Raw genomic sequence first — 22,090 nt, 5'->3', positions numbered from 1 at the left:
CTTTTACTCATGACTCCGGGTTTGATCCTTCCTACTTACCTCCCATAACATTTTTTAAAACTCCCCCCCCGTCCCGGAAACAAACACTCGGGCAACGCCAGGTACCCCCGCTAGTTTAAAATAAATGTACATTTCTTGTTAAAATGTTTGAAATGTAGCTTTTTTTGTTTCACGACATTTTACGTTTATATATATGTATATATAAAGCTGAATGTCTCTCTCTCCCTGTGTGTGTGTGTGTGTGTGTGTGTGTGTGTGTGTGTGTGTGTGTGTGTGTGTGTCTGGTCACGAATAGGCTCCTATAACAGCCTACAGAAAATGGACTCTAGTATAATAGGTTATGAAAAGGAAGGGTTGTAAAGAGATAGCTTCGAATTTGAGGGTATCAAAACCAAAGCAAAATATGATGAAAGTAAAAATAAAATAGATAAACCCCATAATTTATTATACCATACCTGTTCACACTGAAACACTTATCACAATATTCTGTGGATCTATATTAAAAAACCTTGTCAAACTTTGTGACATATTTCCATTCTTTGGACGTCAGGCACGAACGAACACCCCATAATGTTATTATACCATATTTCTTCAAACTGAAATATAATTATCAAAGTATACTTACGCAGATAGATATGAAAAGTCTTTATTAATGTTTGTGCCTATTTTCATTCTCTGGAGGCCAGGCGCGAACGAAGACCCCTCAAGTTTATTATTCCATCCATATTAAAGTTAAAACATACTTATCAAAGTATTCTTATGTACATCTATATCAAAAACACTTGTAAACGTTTTTTTTATTTTAATTTTTTTTGTATTTCCATATTTGTGGACCAGGCGCAAACGCAGACTCCACAATAGAAATGAACCACTGTTCTGCCAGATCAAACATACCCATTCCTGTGTCTCGATACATCTTCTATCATTATATGTAATCAGTTTTTTAAAATAGTCAACCATATAGGAGCGTATTCGTGACCAGACACACACACACATGCGCGCACACGCGCACACACGCGCAAACACATACATTCAGCTTTATATTATAGATATAATTCTATATATAAATAAGTATATATATATATATATGATTGTTGAATAATAACAGTTGAATTAGATTAAGTTCAGGAAATGTATTGTCAACTTAATAATATTTATAACATTACAGACATTTAATTATTCATAGACATCGATAATTAAGAAAAACATATATATTTCTATAAGATTGATTGATACGTATATTAAAAATGCGCGATACGTGATATCTGAATGAATAATAACTCCTTATTCCCAAACGAAATGTGTAACACTCTTTCTTCCACTCTCTCTCTCTCTCTCTCTCTCCTGACAGACAGACAGACAGACAGACATACATATGCAAGTTATAAGCTTTTATACTTTTCGTATTCTTTTTTATACATCTCCATTCATATATATATATATATATATATATATATATATAAATTACAATAAGTTTACCAAGGTAATCAAAATGCTAAACTTAAAATATATTATAAATATTAAAGAGTTAATATTTACAAGTAAAGTAATCTCAACCAGACGGAAAAGCTCAATAAAACCGAAAAGGAAATAGAACTTATAATATGAACAAATGATTAATAAAACATGTTAAAAGACATCTTGAAAAAATCTTTTTCAAGATGTCTTTTAATAATCATGTTTTATTAATCATTTGTTCATATATATATATTTATATATATGAATGGAAACGAATAAAAAAGAATACGAAAAGTATAAAAGCTTATAACTTTTCTTTATTCGTTTTCAATTGGTGACGTGCAGGAATACAAATTAGTATTATGAAAAAAAAAATTAAAACACTTTTTTTACAAGTACATAATTTTCGACCGATCCTTCAGTCTTCATCGGTGTAGTGAAAGTATGAGGATGCACGGGGAAAAAGAGGAATAGTAAAGGAAGGAAGGAAGGAAGGAAGGAAGGGGGAGGAGAAGAGGGTATAGCCAATGGGAAGATGCCACGTCGGTTTTAAATATATACACAAATAAGTACGCACATACACACATGCACACAGTACATATACACATATAAACGAAAAATTAAAAATTAAACAGTAAATAAAAATGAAGAAATACGCCTTTAACCGTCCAATCTTTTGAATTCTTACGATATTATTTATTCCAAGAGAGAACAAGAATTCAAAGGAGATAAGACGTTATGAGGAGAAACGCTATGATGCTCATTTGTAAATCACGGGCTATTTCTCGTTCGAAAAAGAACGAAAACGACGTTTCCAAATTGAATCGTTTAAAGACAGAGACGACACGCTACTTTTTATTAATTTATATATTAATATGTACATACACATACGGATACAAACAAATACTCACATGTACAAATATATACATACATATATATATATATATATATATATATATATGCATACATAAATGTATGAATATATACATATATATATATATATACTAAAAAATACACATGCACATACATAAATGTTTGCACATATATTTACACGCAGAGACAGATATACACACACACACACACATACATATATATATAAGTAGGTTGTAGTTTGCTTGAAGCATTGTTGAAGAAAATTATAAGGTAAAATTAAAAGCCAAGAACAATGCGAGATTTTTTTTTTTATATAGAGTAAAATTAAATGCAAACAAAAGAAATAAAGTTCTTTTTTTTGTTGTTTGTTTTTTCTTTTTCACACTAATTTTAACTCTAAACAACAGTAATTTTTTTTTCTGTTGTATTCAATGGTGATATAAATCACCATATATATATCACCATTGAATACAACAGAAAAAAAAATTACTGTTGTTTAGAGTTAAAATTTGTGTGAAAAAGAAAAAACAAACAACAAAAAAAAGAACTTTATTTCTTTTGTTTGCATTTAATTTTACTCTATATAAAAAAAAAATCTCGCATTGTTCTTGGCTTTTAATTTTACCTTATATATATATATATATATATATATATATATATATATATATATATATATATATATATATATATATATAAGCAATCCACTATATGTCAGTTGTATGGTTTTTACATGATTTAAATCTGTTTATTTATGCTTTCTGATTTCCGTAGGCCAATCAGAGATGTTGTTACTTGTTCTCTTTTTTCTTTTAGCCAATCGAATAATTTGTTTTATGTTCTCATATTAACTGTGACGTACTGTTTTGAATATAATTATAATATCTGACAAAGGCTCTAAGTAAACAAATCTTTAATCGCTATTTGTTATTTTTTTGTATATTTCTTGTGATCGTTTTAATAAAGAATTGGAAATATATACGTATGGTATTACGAAAATAAAACTGTTTTTCCCTTAAATCATTCTCGTATTTTGCCTGCACGAAGATCAAGTTATTTAAAAGGTTTTTCAAAGGGTACCACCACATTTAAAACAATTGATCACCATGTATGCCTAACTTGGATTTTATCTTCCAACCGTTTATTCTGGAATATACCAATATTAATTGGATTTTGTTACTGTTAACGTATACTCGTTATGTGAACTTGGAATTATGCTTTGGCAGTATTATCTTTTTTAATTTTCAGTGTACGTGGTAATAAGAATTTTTTTTAATTACCTACATCTATTTTGCTAATAACATTTCTGATGAGATGAGGCTTCTAGTGAAATCGATTGTTATACAGAAAAATTAAAAACTATCTTCACTCTTTTGTCAAACAACTGATTTTGTTGCAATTTTTTTATAAATTACATACTTTTATTTCCATTTGTATAATTGTTCTATCTCCCATCTTGAGCTTTCATTACGAGATACGTCCAATAATTAATACCCCTTCCAGTTGTCTGATCTAGCTGAAATTTTGCATGGGCAATGATTTACATCTCTACGTGTTATGTGGCAGATAACATCTCTGAACTTCTTGCGGTTTCTGTTTTACATGTGTTTGAACTGAGTCAGGTCTGAAATGGAACCTATTGATTGTCGAGCAGTGATCCGGTTTTTGAATTTGAAAGGACGCACACCACAGGAGACTTTTGATGAAATGAAAGAAACTTATGGTGATAATACCCCATCATAGGACCTTGTAAAACGCTGGCATCGTGAATTCAAACATGGCCGGAAGTCAAGATGTCAAGATTAGTACAGGTTCTGTGGAAACTATTATTCCTGACCATTAGCATATGCATAACGTGTCTGCCAGATAGATTCCAAGGTTACTCACACCATTCTAGAAGCGAGAACGCATCGAGTGCTCGAGGATGAATTTGGAAATGTGCCAAGAAGATGAGCCAAACTTTTTCAAAAGACTGATTACACAGGATGAAATCCGCATCCATCACTATGATCCAGAGACAACAGCCCAGTCAATGCAGTGGAAGCACTTGGACTCACCACCTCCAAAGAAGGCAAGGGTGCATCCCTCCGCTGGCAAGGTCATGCTCACAGTCTTCTGAGATCAAAACGGAGTAATGATGACAAATTTCCTGGCAAAGGGTACTACAATTACAGGAGCCTATTATGGTTCACTTTTGAGGAAATTAAGGAAAGCTATCAAAATCAAGAGGCGGGGCAAGATCAGCAAAGGTACTCTCCTCCTGCAGGACAGCACTCCGGTCCACAACTCGCATGTCGCCAGATCAGAAGCACGGGCGTGTGGTTATGCAATCCTCCACTATCATCCCTACGCTCCTGACCCTGCACCCTCTGACTTTCACCTCTTCCCAGCCATGAAGTTGTTTTTGAAAGGAAAGCGTTTCCCAGATGATGCAGCCTTGATTTCTGAAGTCACGTCGTAGTTGCAGGATCAACCTGAGGTATTCTACAAAAACGGTCTCCAGAGCTGCATCAAACGATGGGAGAAATGCATAACTTTGGGTTGTTCTTATGTAGAGAGAGACTAATAACTGTGTCAAGTTTCGATGCTCTACTGCTATGGGAAGTGGGTCAGGGGTATTACTTATTGCACACCCTTCGTATCTGACTGGGCACATGTTTAATAAATTATGTGGATAAAACCTTTAGCAAAAGTTGAACACACATTTATCTTTCGGAAAGTAAACACAAATAGAGGTGCAAGTCCTTAATCCGCGGTGTTTCAAAGAAATACTTTCCTCTTCATCGGTATGGGGGAGTTAGATAAATCCATAAAGAAACTAAGTATGAAAAGCACCATCTTAGTGTGAAAATGAAACAGATGGGGTAAAAAGGAAAAATATTGGTTGTTGTGTCCAAAAATCAGGTAATCGGGAAAATGGTAGAAATAAAAGTTCGAGTGCCTGTTGTTCCTATTTACAATGCCTCCCCACGGGACAGAGTTAGACACCAGGGTCGTTTTTTAACGTGGAGAAAAGGAACAAAAATAAAAATTGTCTCAGTCATGAAGGATTTCTCCTCCACTGACAGAGAACAAGAAATTGAAGTGCAGCATCTGAAGAACAGATACTACAATTTGAGGTATTTATTTGCTCCCCCACCGAGAAAATTATGCTCAAGGCCGATTTTTAAAGTGAGGAGTGAAGGAGAAATGGGGACCAACTCCCTGGGGAGTAGGGGAGCTGGATAGTGACAATTTGTATGAAGGGTTGTCCCTTCATTAACCAAGGTCTTATATGTGGAGTCGCCCCCACATATGGTCTTTGCTTGCAGTATGTATTTATTTGCTTCCCCACTGAGCAAATTAGGCACAAGGCCGTTTTTTAATAAGGAGAGAGAGAGGGGGAGGGGAAGGCAAAAATGGGACCAGCTCCCGATGGTTGGGAAATGGGAGCTGGATAGTGATAATTGGTATGAAGTGTTGCCCCTACATTGACCAAGGTCTAATATCTGGGGTTACCCCCACATATGGTCTTTGCTTGCAGTATCTGTTGGAACAGATACTACACTTTGAGGTATTTATTTGCTTCCCCACTGAGCAAATTGGGCACAAGGCCGATTTTTAAAGTGAAGAGTGAAGGGGAAATGGAGACCAACTCCCCGGGGAGTAGGGGAGCTGGATAGTGACAATTGGTATGAAGGGTTGCCCCTATATTGACCCAGGTCTTATATGTGAGGTTTCCCCCGCATATGGTCTTTGCTTGCAGTATCTGCCAGAACAGATACTACACTTTAATCCCGGCCCGAAATTATATATGGTCCAAAGAATAAATATCTTAGTGGATAAGCACATATGAAAAGGTCTTGTGTTTGAGGTTATCAAAAAGAAAACGCTTTGATGAATAAGTGTAGAATATTATCACGCGGTGGATTGAGTTCATTCAAAGGTGAGGAGAGTATTTGGCAAGCGTCAAGTTCAACTCTCTGAAGTAAGGGAAGATGATGAACTGGTTGCCAGTTATACATATCTTTGCAAAAATGGTAATAACAGCAGTGAGCGAGGGTGACGTCGAATAGGTGAGGGAGTTTTGTGAGAAGATGAAGCATTTTTTTTTTTTCTTTAAGTTGTTTTTTAAAGATTTTGGGGACAATAAGCTTATTGCAGGAAAGGATTTATCTGGAAGATTAAAGAGGTTTTATTGAGAGTTTTAGTGGATTGTGGGGAATGTAGGAAAGAGTAAGAGTGTAATTTGGGCTGGTGCATCTGCTGCTAGTCTCTCGGTCCTAGACAAGGTTCAAAATAGAGTCGCCAATCTGATAGGTCCTGAACTTGCATCTAAGCTTCAGCCTCGGTCCCATCGACGAAACGTTGTATCCCTCTGATTGTTCTACAAGTATTCTAATGGTGAATGCTCTGACGAACTGCAGACACTTGTGCTCCCACGACTTAGACACCCTCGACAAACCCGACAGGCAGCTAAATCCCACCCCAACACCGTAGAGATCCCTGGATGTATAGGATCTTTCTACTCCAGTAGTTTCTTCCCCAGAACCGCTAGACTCTGGAATTCCATTCCAGGTCCCTGCTTCCCTAACTGTACTGACATGCAGAAGTTCAAGTGTAACGGGAACCGACATCTTGCTGCCCAAATCACAACATAGTGCCACAGTAGTTGCTGCCTCTGATAGTAGCCCCATCAGTCAGTACATAGATACGTACAAACATGTCAGTACATAGATACGCATATACATGTCAGTACATAGATACGCATATACATGTCAGTACATAGATACGCATATACATGTCAGTACATAGATACGCACATACATGTCAGTACATAGATACGCATATACATGTCAGTACATAGATACGCATATACATGTCAGTACATAGATACGCATGTACATGTCAGTACATAGATACGCACATACATGTCAGTACATAGATACGCATATACATGTCAGTGCACAGATACGCATATACATGTCAGTACATAGATACGCACATACATGTCAGTACATAGATGCGCACATACATGTCAGGACATAGATACGCATATACATGTCAGTACATAGATACGCACATACATGTCAGTACATAGATACGCATATACATGTCAGTACATAGATACGCATATACATGTCAGTGCATAGATACGCACATACATGTCAGTACATAGATACGCATATACATGTCAGTACATAGATACGCACATAAATGTCAGTACATAGATACGCACATACATGTCAGTACATAGATACGCATATACATGCCAGTACATAGATACGCATATACATGTCAGTACATAGATACGCACATACATGTCAGTACATAGATACGCACATACATGTCAGTACATAGATACGCATATACATGCCAGTACATAGATACGCATATACATGTCAGTACATAGATACGCATATACATGTCAGTGCATAGATACGCACATACATGTCAGTACATAGATACGCATATACATGTCAGTACATAGATACGCACATACATGTCAGTACATAGATACGCATATACATGTCAGTACATAGATACGCATATACATGTCAGTACATAGATACGCATATAGATGTCAGTACATAGATACGCATATACATGTCAGTGCATAGATACGTACATACATGTCAGTACATACATACGCACATACATGTCAGTACATAGATACGCATATACATGTCAGTGCATAGATACGCACATACATGTCAGTACATAGATACGCATATACATGTCAGTACATAGATACGCACATACATGTCAGTACATAGATACGCATATACATGTCAGTACATAGATACGCATATACATGTCAGTGCATAGATACGCACATACATGTCAGTGCATAGATACGCACATACATGTCAGTACATAGATACGCACATACATGTCAGTACATAGATAAGCATATACATGTCAGTGCATAAATACGCATATACATGTCAGTACATAGATACGCATATACATGTCAGTGCATAGATACGCATATACATGTCAGTACATAGATACGCATATACATGTCAGTGCATAGATACGCACATACATGTCAGTACATAGATACGCATATACATGTCAGTACATAGATACGCATATACATGTCAGTACACAGATACGCATATACATGTCAATGCATAGATACGCATATACATGTCAGTACATAGATACGCACATACATGTCAGTACATAGATACGCACATACATGTCAGTGCATAGATACGCATATACATGTCAGTACATAGATACGCATATACATGTCAGTGCATAGATACGCACATACATGTCAGTGTATAGATACGCACATACATGTCAGTGCATAGATACGCATATACATGTCAGTACATAGATACGCACATACATGTCAGTACATAGATACGCATATACATGTCAGTACATAGATACGCATATAAATGTCAGTACATAGATACGCATATACATGTCAGTACATAGATACGCATATACATGTCAGTGCATAGATACGCACATACATGTCAGTGCATAGATACGCACATACATGTCAGTGCATAGATACGCATATACATGTCAGTGCATAGATACGCATATACATGTCAGTGCATAGATACGCACATACATGTCAGTGCATAGATACGCACATACATGTCAGTGCATAGATACGCACATACATGTCAGTGCATAGATACGCATATACATGTCAGTACATTGATACGCACATACATGTCAGTTCATAGATACGCATATACATGTCAGTACATAGATACGCACATACATGTCAGTACACAGATACGCACATACATGTCAGTGCATAGATACGCATATACATGTCAGTACATAGATACGCACATACATGTCAGTGCATAGATACGCACATACATGTTAGTGCATAGATACGCATATACATGTCAGTACATAGATACGCACATACATGTCAGTGCATAGATACGCACATACATGTCAGTGCATAGATACGCATATACATGTCAGTACATAGATACGCACATACATGTCAGTGCATAGATACGCATATACATGTCAGTACATAGATACGCATATACATGTCAGTGCATAGATACGCATATACATGTCAGTGCATAGATACGCACATACATGTCAGTCCATAGATACGCATATACATGTCAGTACATAGATACGCACATACATGTCAGTGCATAGATACGCACATACATGTCAGTGCATAGATACGCATATACATGTCAGTACATAGATACACACATACATGTCAGTGCATAGATACGCATATACATGTCAGTACATAGATACGCATATACATGTCAGTACATAGATACGCATATACATGTCAGTGCATAGATACGCACATACATGTCAGTACATAGATACGCACATACATGTCAGTGCATAGATACGCATATACATGTCAGTGCATAGATACGCACATACATGTCAGTACATAGATACGCACATACATGTCAGTGCATAGATACGCACATACATGTCAGTGCATAGATACGCAGATACATGTCAGTACATAGATACGCACATACATGTCAGTGCATAGATACGCACATACATGTCAGTACATAGATACGCACATACATATCAGTACATTGATACGCACATACATGTCAGTGCATAGATACGCACATACATGTTAGTGCATAGATACGCATATACATGTCAGTACATAGATACGCACATACATGTTAGTACATAGATACGCACATACATTTCAGTGCATAGATACGCACATACATGTCAGTGCATAGATACGCACATGCATGTCAGTGCATAGATACGCATATACATGTCAGTACATAGATACGCATATACATGTCAGTGCATAGATACGCATATACATGTCAGTACATAGATACGCATATACATGTCAGTGCATAGATACGCACATACATGTCAGTACATAGATATGCATATACATGTCAGTACATAGATACGCATATACATGTCAGTACACAGATACGCATATACATGTCAGTGCATAGATACGCATATACATGTCAGTACATAGATACGCACATACCTGTCAGTACATAGATACGCACATACATGTCAGTACATAGATACGCACATACATGTCAGTGCATAGATACGCACATACATGTTAGTGCATAGATACGCATATACATGTCAGTACATAGATACGCACATACATGTTAGTACATAGATACGCACATACATGTCAGTACATAGATACGCATATACATGTCAGTGCATAGATACGCACATACATGTCAGTGCATAGATACGCACATACATGTCAGTGCATAGATACGCATATACATGTCAGTGCATAGATACGCACATACATGTCAGTACATAGATACGCACATACATGTTAGTGGATAGATACGCACATACATGTCAGTACATAGACACACACATACATGTTAGTACATAGATACGCATATACATGTCAGTGCATAGATACGCACATACATGTCAGTACATAGATACGCACATACATATCAGTACATTGATACGCACATACATGTCAGTACATAGATACGCATATACATGTCAGTACATAGATACGCATATACATGTCATACATAGATACGCATATACATGTCAGTGCATAGATACGCATATACATGTCAGTACATAGATACGCATATACATGTCAGTACATAGATACGCATATACATGTCAGTACATAGATACGCACATACATGTCAGTACATAGATACGCACATACATGTAAGTACATAGATACGCACATACATGTCAGTACATAGACACACACATACATGTTAGTACATAGATACGCATATACATGTCAGTACATAGATACGCATATACATGTCAGTACATAGATAGGCACATACATGTCAGTACATAGATACGCATATACATGTCAGTACATAGATACGTACAAACATGTCAGTACATAGATACGCATATACATGTCAGTACATAGATACGCACATACATGTCAGTACATAGATACGCATATACATTTCAGTACATAGATACGCATATACATGTCAGTGCATAGATACGCACATAGATGTCAGTACATAGATACGCATATACATGTCAGTACATAGATACGCACATACATGTCAGTACATAGATACGCATATACATGTCAGTACATAGATACGCATATACATGTCAGTACATAGATACGCACATGCATGTCAGTACATAGATACGCACATACATGTCAGTACATAGATACGCATATACATGTCAGTACATAGATACGCACATACATGTCAGTACATAGATACGCACATACATGTCAGTACATAGATACGCACATACATGTCAGTACATAGATACGCATATACATGTCAGTACATAGATACGCATATACATGTCAGTACATAGATACGCACATACATGTCAGTACATAGATACGCATATACATGTCAGTACATAGATACGCATATACATGTCAGTGCATAGATACGCATATACATGTTAGTACATAGATACGCACATACATGTCAGTACATAGATACGCATATACATGTCAGTACATAGATACGCATATACATGTCCGTACATAGATACGCATATACATGTCAGTACATAGATACGCATATACATGTCAGTACATAGATACGCACATACATGTCAGTACATAGATACGCATATACATGTCAGTGCATAGATACGCACATACATGTCAGTACATAGATACGCACATACATGTCAGTACATAGATACGCACATACATGTCAGTACATAGATACGCATATACATGTCAGTACATAGATACGCACATACATGTCAGTACATAGATACGCATATACATGTCAGTACATAGATACGCATATACATGTCAGTGCATAGATACGCACATACATGTCAGTACATAGATACGCATATACATGTCAGTACATAGATACGCATATACATGTCAGTGCATAGATACGCACATACATGTCAGTAAATAGATACGCACATACATGTCAGTACATAGATACGCACATACATGTCAGTACATAGATACGCATATACATGTCAGTACATAGATACGCATATACATGTCAGTGCATAGATACGCACATACATGTCAGTACATAGATACGCATATACATGTCAGTACATAGATACGCACATACATGTCAGTGCATAGATACGCACATACATGTCAGTACATAGATACGCATATACATGTCAGTACATAGATACGCACATACATGTCAGTACATAGATACGCACATACATGTCAGTGCATAGATACGCATATACATGTCAGTACATAGATACGCACATACATGTCAGTACATAGATACGCACATACATGTCAGTACATAGATACACACATACATTTCAGTACATATATACGCATATACATGTCTGTACATAGATACGCATATACATGTCAGTACATAGATACGCACATACATGTCAGTACATAGATACGCACATACATGTCAGTACATAGATACGCACATACATGTCAGTACATAGATACGCACATTCATGTCAGTACATAGATACGCACATACATGTCAGTACATAGATACGCATATACATGTCAGTACATAGATACGCACATACATTTCAGTGCATAGATACGCACATACATGTCAGTACATAGATACGCACATACATGTCAGTACATAGATACGCACATACATGTCAGTACATAGATACGCATACACATGTCAGTGCATAGATACGCACATACATGTCAGTACATAGATACGCACATACATGTCAGTACATAGATACGCACATACATGTCAGTACATAGATACGCATATACATGTCAGTACATAGATACGCATATACATGTCAGTACATAGATACGCATATACATGTCAGTGCATAGATACGCACATACATGTCAGTACATAGATACGCACATACATGTCAGTACATAGATACGCACATACATGTCAGTGCATAGATACGCACATACATGTCAATACATAGATACGCACATATATGTCAGTACATAGATACGCACATACATGTCAGTGCATAGATACGCACATACATGTCAGTACATAGATACGCAGCTCTTCATATGCACAGTAGTTGAATACATTTACACATGCATAAGCGACATACACACACTTATCAAGGCCCGGAAGCCACTCAGGGATAAGGGTTATTGCATGTACATTACGTTAGTGTGGAGATCTGATGAAGTGTTTACTTAAGGAGGCGGTTCATTAGGAATTTGCTAACGTTGGACTTGAACACATCCAAGTTGTAGTCAGGTAGGAAGCAGACAGACGGAACAGAGTTCCACAGGCGTTCAGTTCTAAGAAAGAAGCTTTGTTCGTGGAATCCACGTTTTGATTTTGGCACAGATAAAGAGTGGGGGAATTTTTCACAGTGGATTCGGCTAGACGGGTGTTTTTCGTGAAAGATTGGCGAGGGGGGACCAGAGATTGGAGTTCAGACGTTGCGAGCTTATCCTTGTTTTATCGTTATTTCCATGGCAGGTGCTCGTCTGAACTCCAATCTCTGGTCCCCCCTCGCTAATCTTTCACGAAAAACACCCGTCTAGCCGAATCCACTGTGAAAAATTCCCCCACTCTTTATCTGTGCCTAAATCAAAACGTGGATTCCATGAACAACGTTTCTTTCTTAGAACTGCACGCCTGTGGAACTCTGTTCCGTCTTCCTTCTTCCCACCTGACTACAACTTTGATGTCTTCACGTCCAACGTTAACAAATTTCTAATGAACCGCCTCCTTAAGTAAACACTTCATCAAATATCCACACGAATGTAATGAACTTGCAATAACCCTTATCCCTGAGTGGCTTCCGGGCCTTGATAAGTGGTGACCACGGTGTAAAAAAAAGAGAAGGCTGAAGTATGTTAGTCTCACGAGTATTAGTTAATATTTAAGGTGCCATGTTTAATCTTGTATGATTACAGGCGGGTTTCCTGATTGTACTTTTAAAACTAAACGTATAAAAGTATTTAAAATAAATTCTTTCTAATTAAGGAATAACAAAACTAACAAAAAATATAACACTATTTCAACTGCTTCGATCACTCTAAAACTACACCCGTGCTTACATTTTTTTTTAGTTTTAAAAGAAAAGGAAGAAAATTATTTCAAGTTGGGGATATTATTCATACAGTATTATGAATAAAAAATTTTTTTTATAAAATCCGATAAAATTCCCCGGTCGTAAAATACACTTGAATACTATGCTTTAATTCAGGAATGTCAAACTCAGAGCCCCTTGGGGAAGCAGGACTCAGTTTGTTGGCATGAGGGCAGCACCCCTACAATAATAATCAAAGTCGTTAAGTAAAAGTCATTGCTGAATATGTTTCTTTTTCCGGTAATTAAGAAACATGAAATAGTGTGGCCATATTAAAGAATGCAAGTTAAAATTACTTGTAGTTTTACAAAAGAATATAACAAAGGAAATTAGTATGACATATAAAAATGTTCTTTATTTCAATATAACGAAAATTTAAAAAGCAAGATACATAGCCAACATGTATTTGAATGCAACAAATGCAATGCACATAAATTATGATTCAAAATGAGCATTTATTGTCAAGTACTCAAACATGTTTCGTGTTTTGTCCTACGGTTTGACACCTCTTGTTCTTGACAAGCTTTCGTCTGTCTGGCTGAAGTGTCTGTGTATTCTCGAGCTTTACGAGAAGATAAGTGTTTGTCAGTCAACCTAGTTCTCTGAGCAATCTTTATTAATTTAATTTAAAAAAATGACTGGTCGCACAGTAGGGGGAGCCAAACATTGCTAGAATGCAGGTGACAAACTTTCTGAAATTTATAAACCTTTTCGGAAGGTATGAAAAAAATCAGGTATTCCCACTTCAAAAGTGAACGGTGCTGTCAATAATGCTCCAAATATGAGAAATCACGAAATCTTTTTGGAAACCCTTTGACAATGATTCCAGGTGACTGTCATACTTGGCAAAACTTAGTGCTGACTTAGTTTTAGTACTATATTTTTAGCTCTTTGCACGTAGGAAAATGAATTAAATTTTCATTTGAAACTTGTGATGGAGCATCTGACGTCATCATACAACTGAGTGATGAGCTTGATTTTACCTTGTAATTTCAAATTAAGATAGTTTCATTATGCTGTAATGTCCACGGCAAAAACCAGATCCTGTAGCCAACTTTCATCTTTCATTTCATCAGTGTTTCCACCTTTCATCTCCAAAAAAGTTGATTATTTCTTGTCTTAACAAATAAAATCTTTTCAACACTTTGTGACATGACAACCAGCGTACATCTGTGTAAAAGCGAACATTGGCAAACTGATTATCAATATCTTCTAACAACAGGTTGAATTGACGGTGGTTGAGAGAATGACCTCTGATAGAATTCACTCTTTATGCCGAAACTAAGCACATGATCCAATTTTAAAATATTTGAACGCAAGTTTTGTTGATGAATAATACAGTGGAAATATGGAAATGACAAATCCAGATGTAAATTCTTTATTTTTGCTTGTAACTTGACAGCAACATCATTATATCTGCCAACCATATTCGCTGCAACGTCAGTAAACAAGCATACAAGTTTGCTCAAATCTAAATCATATTCATGCAAAACCCGTTCCGCAATCTCAAAGATGTTCTGGCTTGTTGTAGTGGCATGCATAGGCATTAGATCAATCAGTTCTTCATAAATGTTGAATTTATTGTCACAGAAGACCGCAAGCTTTGCTATCACAGTAATATTTGCAGTCTCATCAATTGCAATTGAAAACTGTTCAAATCTTAATGACTCAGCTTTCAACTGTTGCTTCAAATCACGTGACATTTCATCAATCCGTTCAGCAACAGTGTTCCTGGTTAGGGAAATATTTTTGAACAAGTGTGCTCTTTCCGGACACACAACTTCGGCCGTTTTTATAAAGCATTGTTTCACAACATCTCCTTCAGTGTAGGATTTCCCATGCATCGCTATCAATCGGCTGAGTTTATGGCTTGCAGTAACGGAAGCGACATTTACTTTTTGTCTTTTTGTAAAAAATGGATGTTGCTGTGTCAAGTTAACCGTCAATTCTTTGAGCATTGAAACACGCATTGCGTCTTCGTATATATCATAAGACAGATGATTCGTTTCATAATGTATTTGCAGGTTATACGCCTTCGGCGTAGAAATATGGTTATTACAAATTAAACAATGTATATTTCCATTCACTTCTGTGCAAAAATACTGTAGTCCCCATTTTTTCTTGAAACACTCGCACTTCATTTACATTTTTTCTTAGTCGCAGACGCACTAGCCATTTTAAAAACGGTGTGCAATCTGAAAAAATTTAAAAGTCAAAATAAAATAAAAACCAACGAAAAATATTTATAAAATATCAATAAAACCACTATCACAAAGGAACCTGACCCCTGAAGAGTATTCCCCAATTCATATTTTTAGTTATAAAAGTCAATTTTAATAAAAAGTACACAAAGTAAAAAGCCATACCGATTTAGGACCTAAACGGTACAAAACGTAAAAGTAGATAACATAAATACAGAATAAGAGGTGTGTTCGAAGAATACTTAAAATTTCTTATCTAATCTTACTTTGGGAAAGTTATTATTTACATTGAAATCATCAATCAAAGGCTTAGAAGTCTGGCCACACCATGTTTTTTATATTTATCACTTTATAAAGCCAATTTGCTTCTCAACAGGTTTATTGAAAATAGAAGAAGGTAAAAACTGAAAACGAAAGAAAAAAAGAGAAATATATATATAGAGAGAAGGGGGAAACGCTTAAAAGCCCAAGACGATGAAAATGTGAGTCCAAATAACGATGTGAAGAAATTGAACGTCAATAAATTCTGTAAAAAAAAGGTATTTGTTTCTTTGAGGATGCACTGAATATAATTTACCGGTGATAAAGCAAAAAGTTTGTCCCTTAAAAAATTGAATTTTCTGCTGGTTGTGTGTTTTGTAAAATTATGTTTTGTCAGTTTTCACGGGTGCAATTCGAAAAAAGATTTAAGAAATCTAACAAAACCAATGTAACGAAATAACTTTTTATTAACTTTAAATAAAAAAGAACGAATTTAAAATTTAAAAACAAAACAGTACAATTAAAACTAAAACAGATATAACGAATTAAAAATATTTTTAAAAATTAGAATTTTAGAAGGAAAATGATATTGTGGATAGAATTGCTTTCTTAACTGTCGTTGTTGCTATTATTTCTTTGATTAATCCCTAAAAATCTTTATTAATGAAAAATAAAATAAATACTACTTTGTGAGCAGAAACCATTTATAATTTTAATTGCAACAAAACTTAATTTTACAAAACCCACAACCAGCAGAAGATTAAATTTTCGAGGGGACAAGTTTTTGTCTTATCACCAGAAATTTAGCTTTTGTGTGCTCTCAGAGAAACAAATACCTTTCCCCCCCCAAAAAAAAAGACAGAAAAGAAGGACTTACAGCGTGCAGAATGTCGAGATGGGAGTGAAAAAAGATAAACTATCGCGTGGAGAGCATGTTCGCGTGCAGGAGAAAAGGAAGTGAATGGCACCGCCGGAAGTCGGTGTAGGGCTAAGAAAGGTATCCTGCGTTAGAACGCGAAACTAAGCGAAGTAATGAGAAGTCGTGGCAGTTGTATTTGTGACGCTTTAAGCTTTCAATGTGTGGGCTCAGTATCAAAAAAGACTTTCCTAAAGCGAGGATAGATAAGAAACTTCAACTACTTTTCGAACTCACCTCTTATTTTGATCTTTTCGTTTTTCTCCTTGACTTTTCCAAGTTGCTTAAAATTGTCTATGGGGCTGCAATTCTGCTTCTCGCGGGCCACATGCGGCCCGCAGACCGCATGTTTGACATGTCTGCTTTAATTCATACTAATTTTTTTTACTCACGTTTATCCCTAATAATGCATATCGCCATTTGGACGGAATGGGCTGTTATTTGAGACTGTCTAGATCTAGAAAGATTAATAAGAGGTTAGTTTACATTACATTTAAACTTCTACGTTTCAGTACAATCAGGGAAGCAGGGAGCAGGAAGGTAATTCCAAAGTCTAGCTGTTCAAAGAAAGAAACTATTGTAGTAGTAATCTTTCTCGAATTAAGGGACCTCAAAAGTGAAGAGGCGTGGTTTTGTGTCTAAGCGGGTTTGTTGGGGATATGTACGTCGAAGGGACACAAGAGCAACGATTTAATCGGAGCATATTCCGTTAATATACTTGTAAGACAGACACAGAGATGCAACATTTCATCGATGGGACAGGGGTTGGAGCTTAGTTGACAAAGTGAAACCTATAAGATTAAAGACACTTTTTGGACCTTATCCAAGAATAAGACAAGTGGTAGATGCACCATGGGTCGGACCAGGCAAACGAAAATAAACAATGAAATCCCCGGGCTGGTGACGAACTAGGTTAGGAGGTCGAAGATACTTCAATAAAAAAGAAAAGATAAACAAAACAAAGGACAGCCAGAGAGTCGGACAGCTGAGGGACACAATTGTCAGAGTTCACGACCACCCCTACCACTAACCACCTGCCGCCGTCATTGTGTATGAAATGTGTATATTAAATATATCGTAAAATAAACTAAGTTGATTTTTATAAACAAAGTGGCTTGTATTCATTGATAAACGAATTAACTGTCCATTTTAATCGCTAGACGATCACCAAACAGACATATACGTAACATTACGAAGAATATGGCACCTTCTTTAAGTGATTTTAGACCAGATCGAAATGAAAACCTAACGACTGTGAGTCAAGTATGATAACCATTACACCGACTTTTTAAGTGTTTTTACAAACCAACACATACTTGGCAGAAGTAACCTTTAATATCTCACGAATGCGCATGCCCAGTCGTGAAACGAAGCCAGATAAACATCTGGTAGCCTCCCACGTACCAATTCTTCAATTTTGATCACTTTAGCGTCCATTTTTGTTGGATGAAAATTGATGAAAACCTTTTTACACATGTCTGAATACTCTATATACCAAATTACAAATCTATAGATCTAAAATTCTTTAAGTCTATTGGTTTAGAAGTGTCATCCCACGCACATTCTCACTTTTATAAGATCTCGGTATGGCAAACCCATACAACGTTTTACGAAGAATCGTTCCCCTTCTTCAAGTAATGCTACTTCAAATAGCAGTGCGAATCTGGGTACCTTACTAGACTAAATGAATTTTTGTCTCTGAATCCGATAAGACCAAGAGACTATAAAGAAAGATATACTATACAATATTAAAATGATACATTGGCTAAAGTGAAATAATGTTCCCAAGTCCTTTACTAACCCAGTGTTTGAAATATAATGAATTGTAACGTCACATTCGAATGTCCATGTATCTCCTATAGAGATCAGAGGTTAGCCTCAGGAAGGGGTGACCTTGATTTCTAAGAACTTCGACTGAAGGAAAATGAAAAACTATCTTTTGCCCAAGATCAAAATGTAGTATCTGTTCTTCGGATGCTGCACTTCCATTTCTTTTTCTCTCTCGGTGAAGGAGCAGTCCTTCACGACTGAGACAATTTTTTTATGTTTGTACCTTTTCTACACGTTAAAAAACGACTCTGGTGTCTAACTCTGTCCCGTGGGGAGGCATTGTAAATAGGTACTCACTGAAAAACCGCATCTACTCCAACACACAACACATCGATCGCGTTCACTAATATTGTAGGCAAAATAAATAAATACATGTGATCCATAAACAGAGTGAGGTGCTCAGCAGTAAAGTTTACAGTTTCGAAAAATTGAGTCCTGGTTTCGAATCCCGTTAGATTCAGACACTGAATCGGAAAAGTCTGATTCGCACGACGATGTTAATTCTACACAGGCCTTAACTCTTATTTCTTAGAACTGCCCGCCTATGGAACACTGTTCTGTTGGCTTGCTTCCTGACCGACTACAACATCATTGCCTTTAAGTACAATGTAAACAGGTTCGGAAAAGTCTTACGATGTTCACTCTACTCAGGTTTGAATGCTTCTGCCCGCTCCCCGCATTAACCTGCTTTTCCGGTGCCTGAGCTCACCTCAAAATCACGTGTAAGACGCTATTTTTTTCGAGAAATATGTTAGAGACCATGGGTTTTAAAAGAACACAGTCGCCATCTTGGATCTTTTCGTTTTTCTTTCTCAGCCCGCACGACAGACAGACACGATTTTACGGTAAATCTTCTCTACTTTCCCTACAGACACACTAATAACTCTATATTAAAATCTATACACTATACGTTAACATGTTTTCAATATTTATATTTTTTTGAAGGAATAGACATATAGGCACCCTAAAAGATGGGAGGCATCCATCCGTTATTTCGGAAACTCATACAAGATTCTTCAAATATTCTTACAGTAACTTTAAGCACACTTGTTTGTATCTCTCTTGCACTTGGTTAAACGAGTATATCCGCCAGTTTTGTAAAATCCTATAAGATAAGTTCATGACTTTAAAACAGTAAAAAATTGTAATACTGCAAGTATTAAAAATGTATATTTCATCGTTCGGGATTAAAAAACAAAAACCAATCGGTCTCGTCCTCACTCTACAGAGCTATGTGGTGTAACCTGCAACCTCTTCAGGTATATCTTATCAGACTCGAAAACCTCTATTCACTTCACGGGGGTAGTATGATCTCGTTCCATCAGCTATATCTTGGTAGAGGTCCTAAGTAATTCGCAATTGTATTTTCTTGTCCGCAAGGACCCATGCCGCAGTGGTTAAAATACTTGAGAAAAGTGAATTGTAAAAGTGATATTTTCCTGAAGGTGGAAGGTTCAGTTCTCAGTGTGGGCGACTGAGAAATACAATTGCGAGTTACTTAGGAACTATATCCAGTCATGACTGACGGAACAAGAACATGCTATCCCTGTAAAGTATATAAAGGGTTCCGTACGAAATCCCGTTAAAATTTCCGAGTTCGACAGAAACACTCCCGAGTTTGAAAGAAAACCCTGAAGAAGGTTTAAGTATACCGAAACGTTGTAAAATGATACTCAACATGAGAACAGAAGAATCCAAATAATGTGAATAGCCAATTTGCATCTCAAAAGTTCAGAAACGTAATGGATATGATGAGAACATTAGAGAGTAACTAAGTCTAATCTTTGAGGTTGTAGCGAAGTAGCAGGCAACGCGGAACATGTCACGTACCAGATGGGAAACAATTTTGGGTTACCACGGTGTAGTATATAGATGGAAGGTCAGATCATTCCTGTTGCTTTCCAATGTATGTGGTTGTGGCGTGCACAGATATTAACAACGATAAGAAAAGATAATGGAGTTTGGTTAACTCCATCATCTCGGCTGCAGTAGGATGGAGATGACGATGATTTGACAAAAGTAATCATTACTATTACGGGTACAAATAATTTGGAAGAAAATACCTTTGGGAAATTATTTGAAAATTCATTCGTCTTTTCCTTCTCTGTTATAATCTATTCATGTTAATAAATAAATATTTCAAAGATAAACAAAAAAAAATAATTTTAAAGTACAAACTGATTAATATAAGGTTGGTTGGTTGTTTTTGTTTTACGGCATATCAACCCTTTTCAGGTTATTTAATGCCAAATCCAAAGATTTTGAAGAAAATTTCTTAATAGAATATATTTGTTGTTTTCATGTCGGTTTCTATTTGACCCATAGTTTAGACCCTAACAGGTACTACCACTCCGGGTCAGAGTGGACCGGGGAGCCATAGCAATTAAAGGGTGGCTCCACACTCCCCAAAGCCCGCAAGCTTGAGCCCCCCCCCACTGGATATAGTTTAAGGTCATATCCAGGACCAGGATTAATATAAGATGACTGCTTTCCTCAAAACTGATATCTACACAACCTATTCTAATAACTTATATAATTTACTCACGGGGTTACCCGGAGTTGTCCGATT

At 36.4% G+C, this 22,090-nt stretch overlaps 2 protein-coding genes across 2 annotated transcripts in view; both read right to left on the bottom strand.

Annotated features, from left to right (window-relative positions):
* Window positions 1-22,090, bottom strand: part of LOC145243549 (type-1 angiotensin II receptor A-like) — a 1,077,320-nt gene that overhangs the window by 921,717 nt on the left and 133,513 nt on the right. The gene's annotated exons all lie outside the window — the stretch shown is intronic.
* LOC145243737 (general transcription factor II-I repeat domain-containing protein 2A-like) lies at window positions 15,516-16,283 on the bottom strand. The gene has a single exon (XM_080106785.1). It carries the CDS (start codon window positions 16,281-16,283, stop codon window positions 15,516-15,518), a length of 768 nt encoding a protein of 255 aa, XP_079962911.1.

Source organism: Euprymna scolopes, chromosome 22 (genome assembly GCF_053919585.1).
Source record: "Euprymna scolopes isolate OS-2025 chromosome 22, ASM5391958v1, whole genome shotgun sequence".
Lineage (NCBI taxonomy): Eukaryota > Metazoa > Mollusca > Cephalopoda > Sepiida > Sepiolidae > Euprymna > Euprymna scolopes.
The sequence above is the reverse complement of the archived record's forward strand: the minus strand, read 5'-3'. Positions and strand labels throughout refer to the sequence as shown.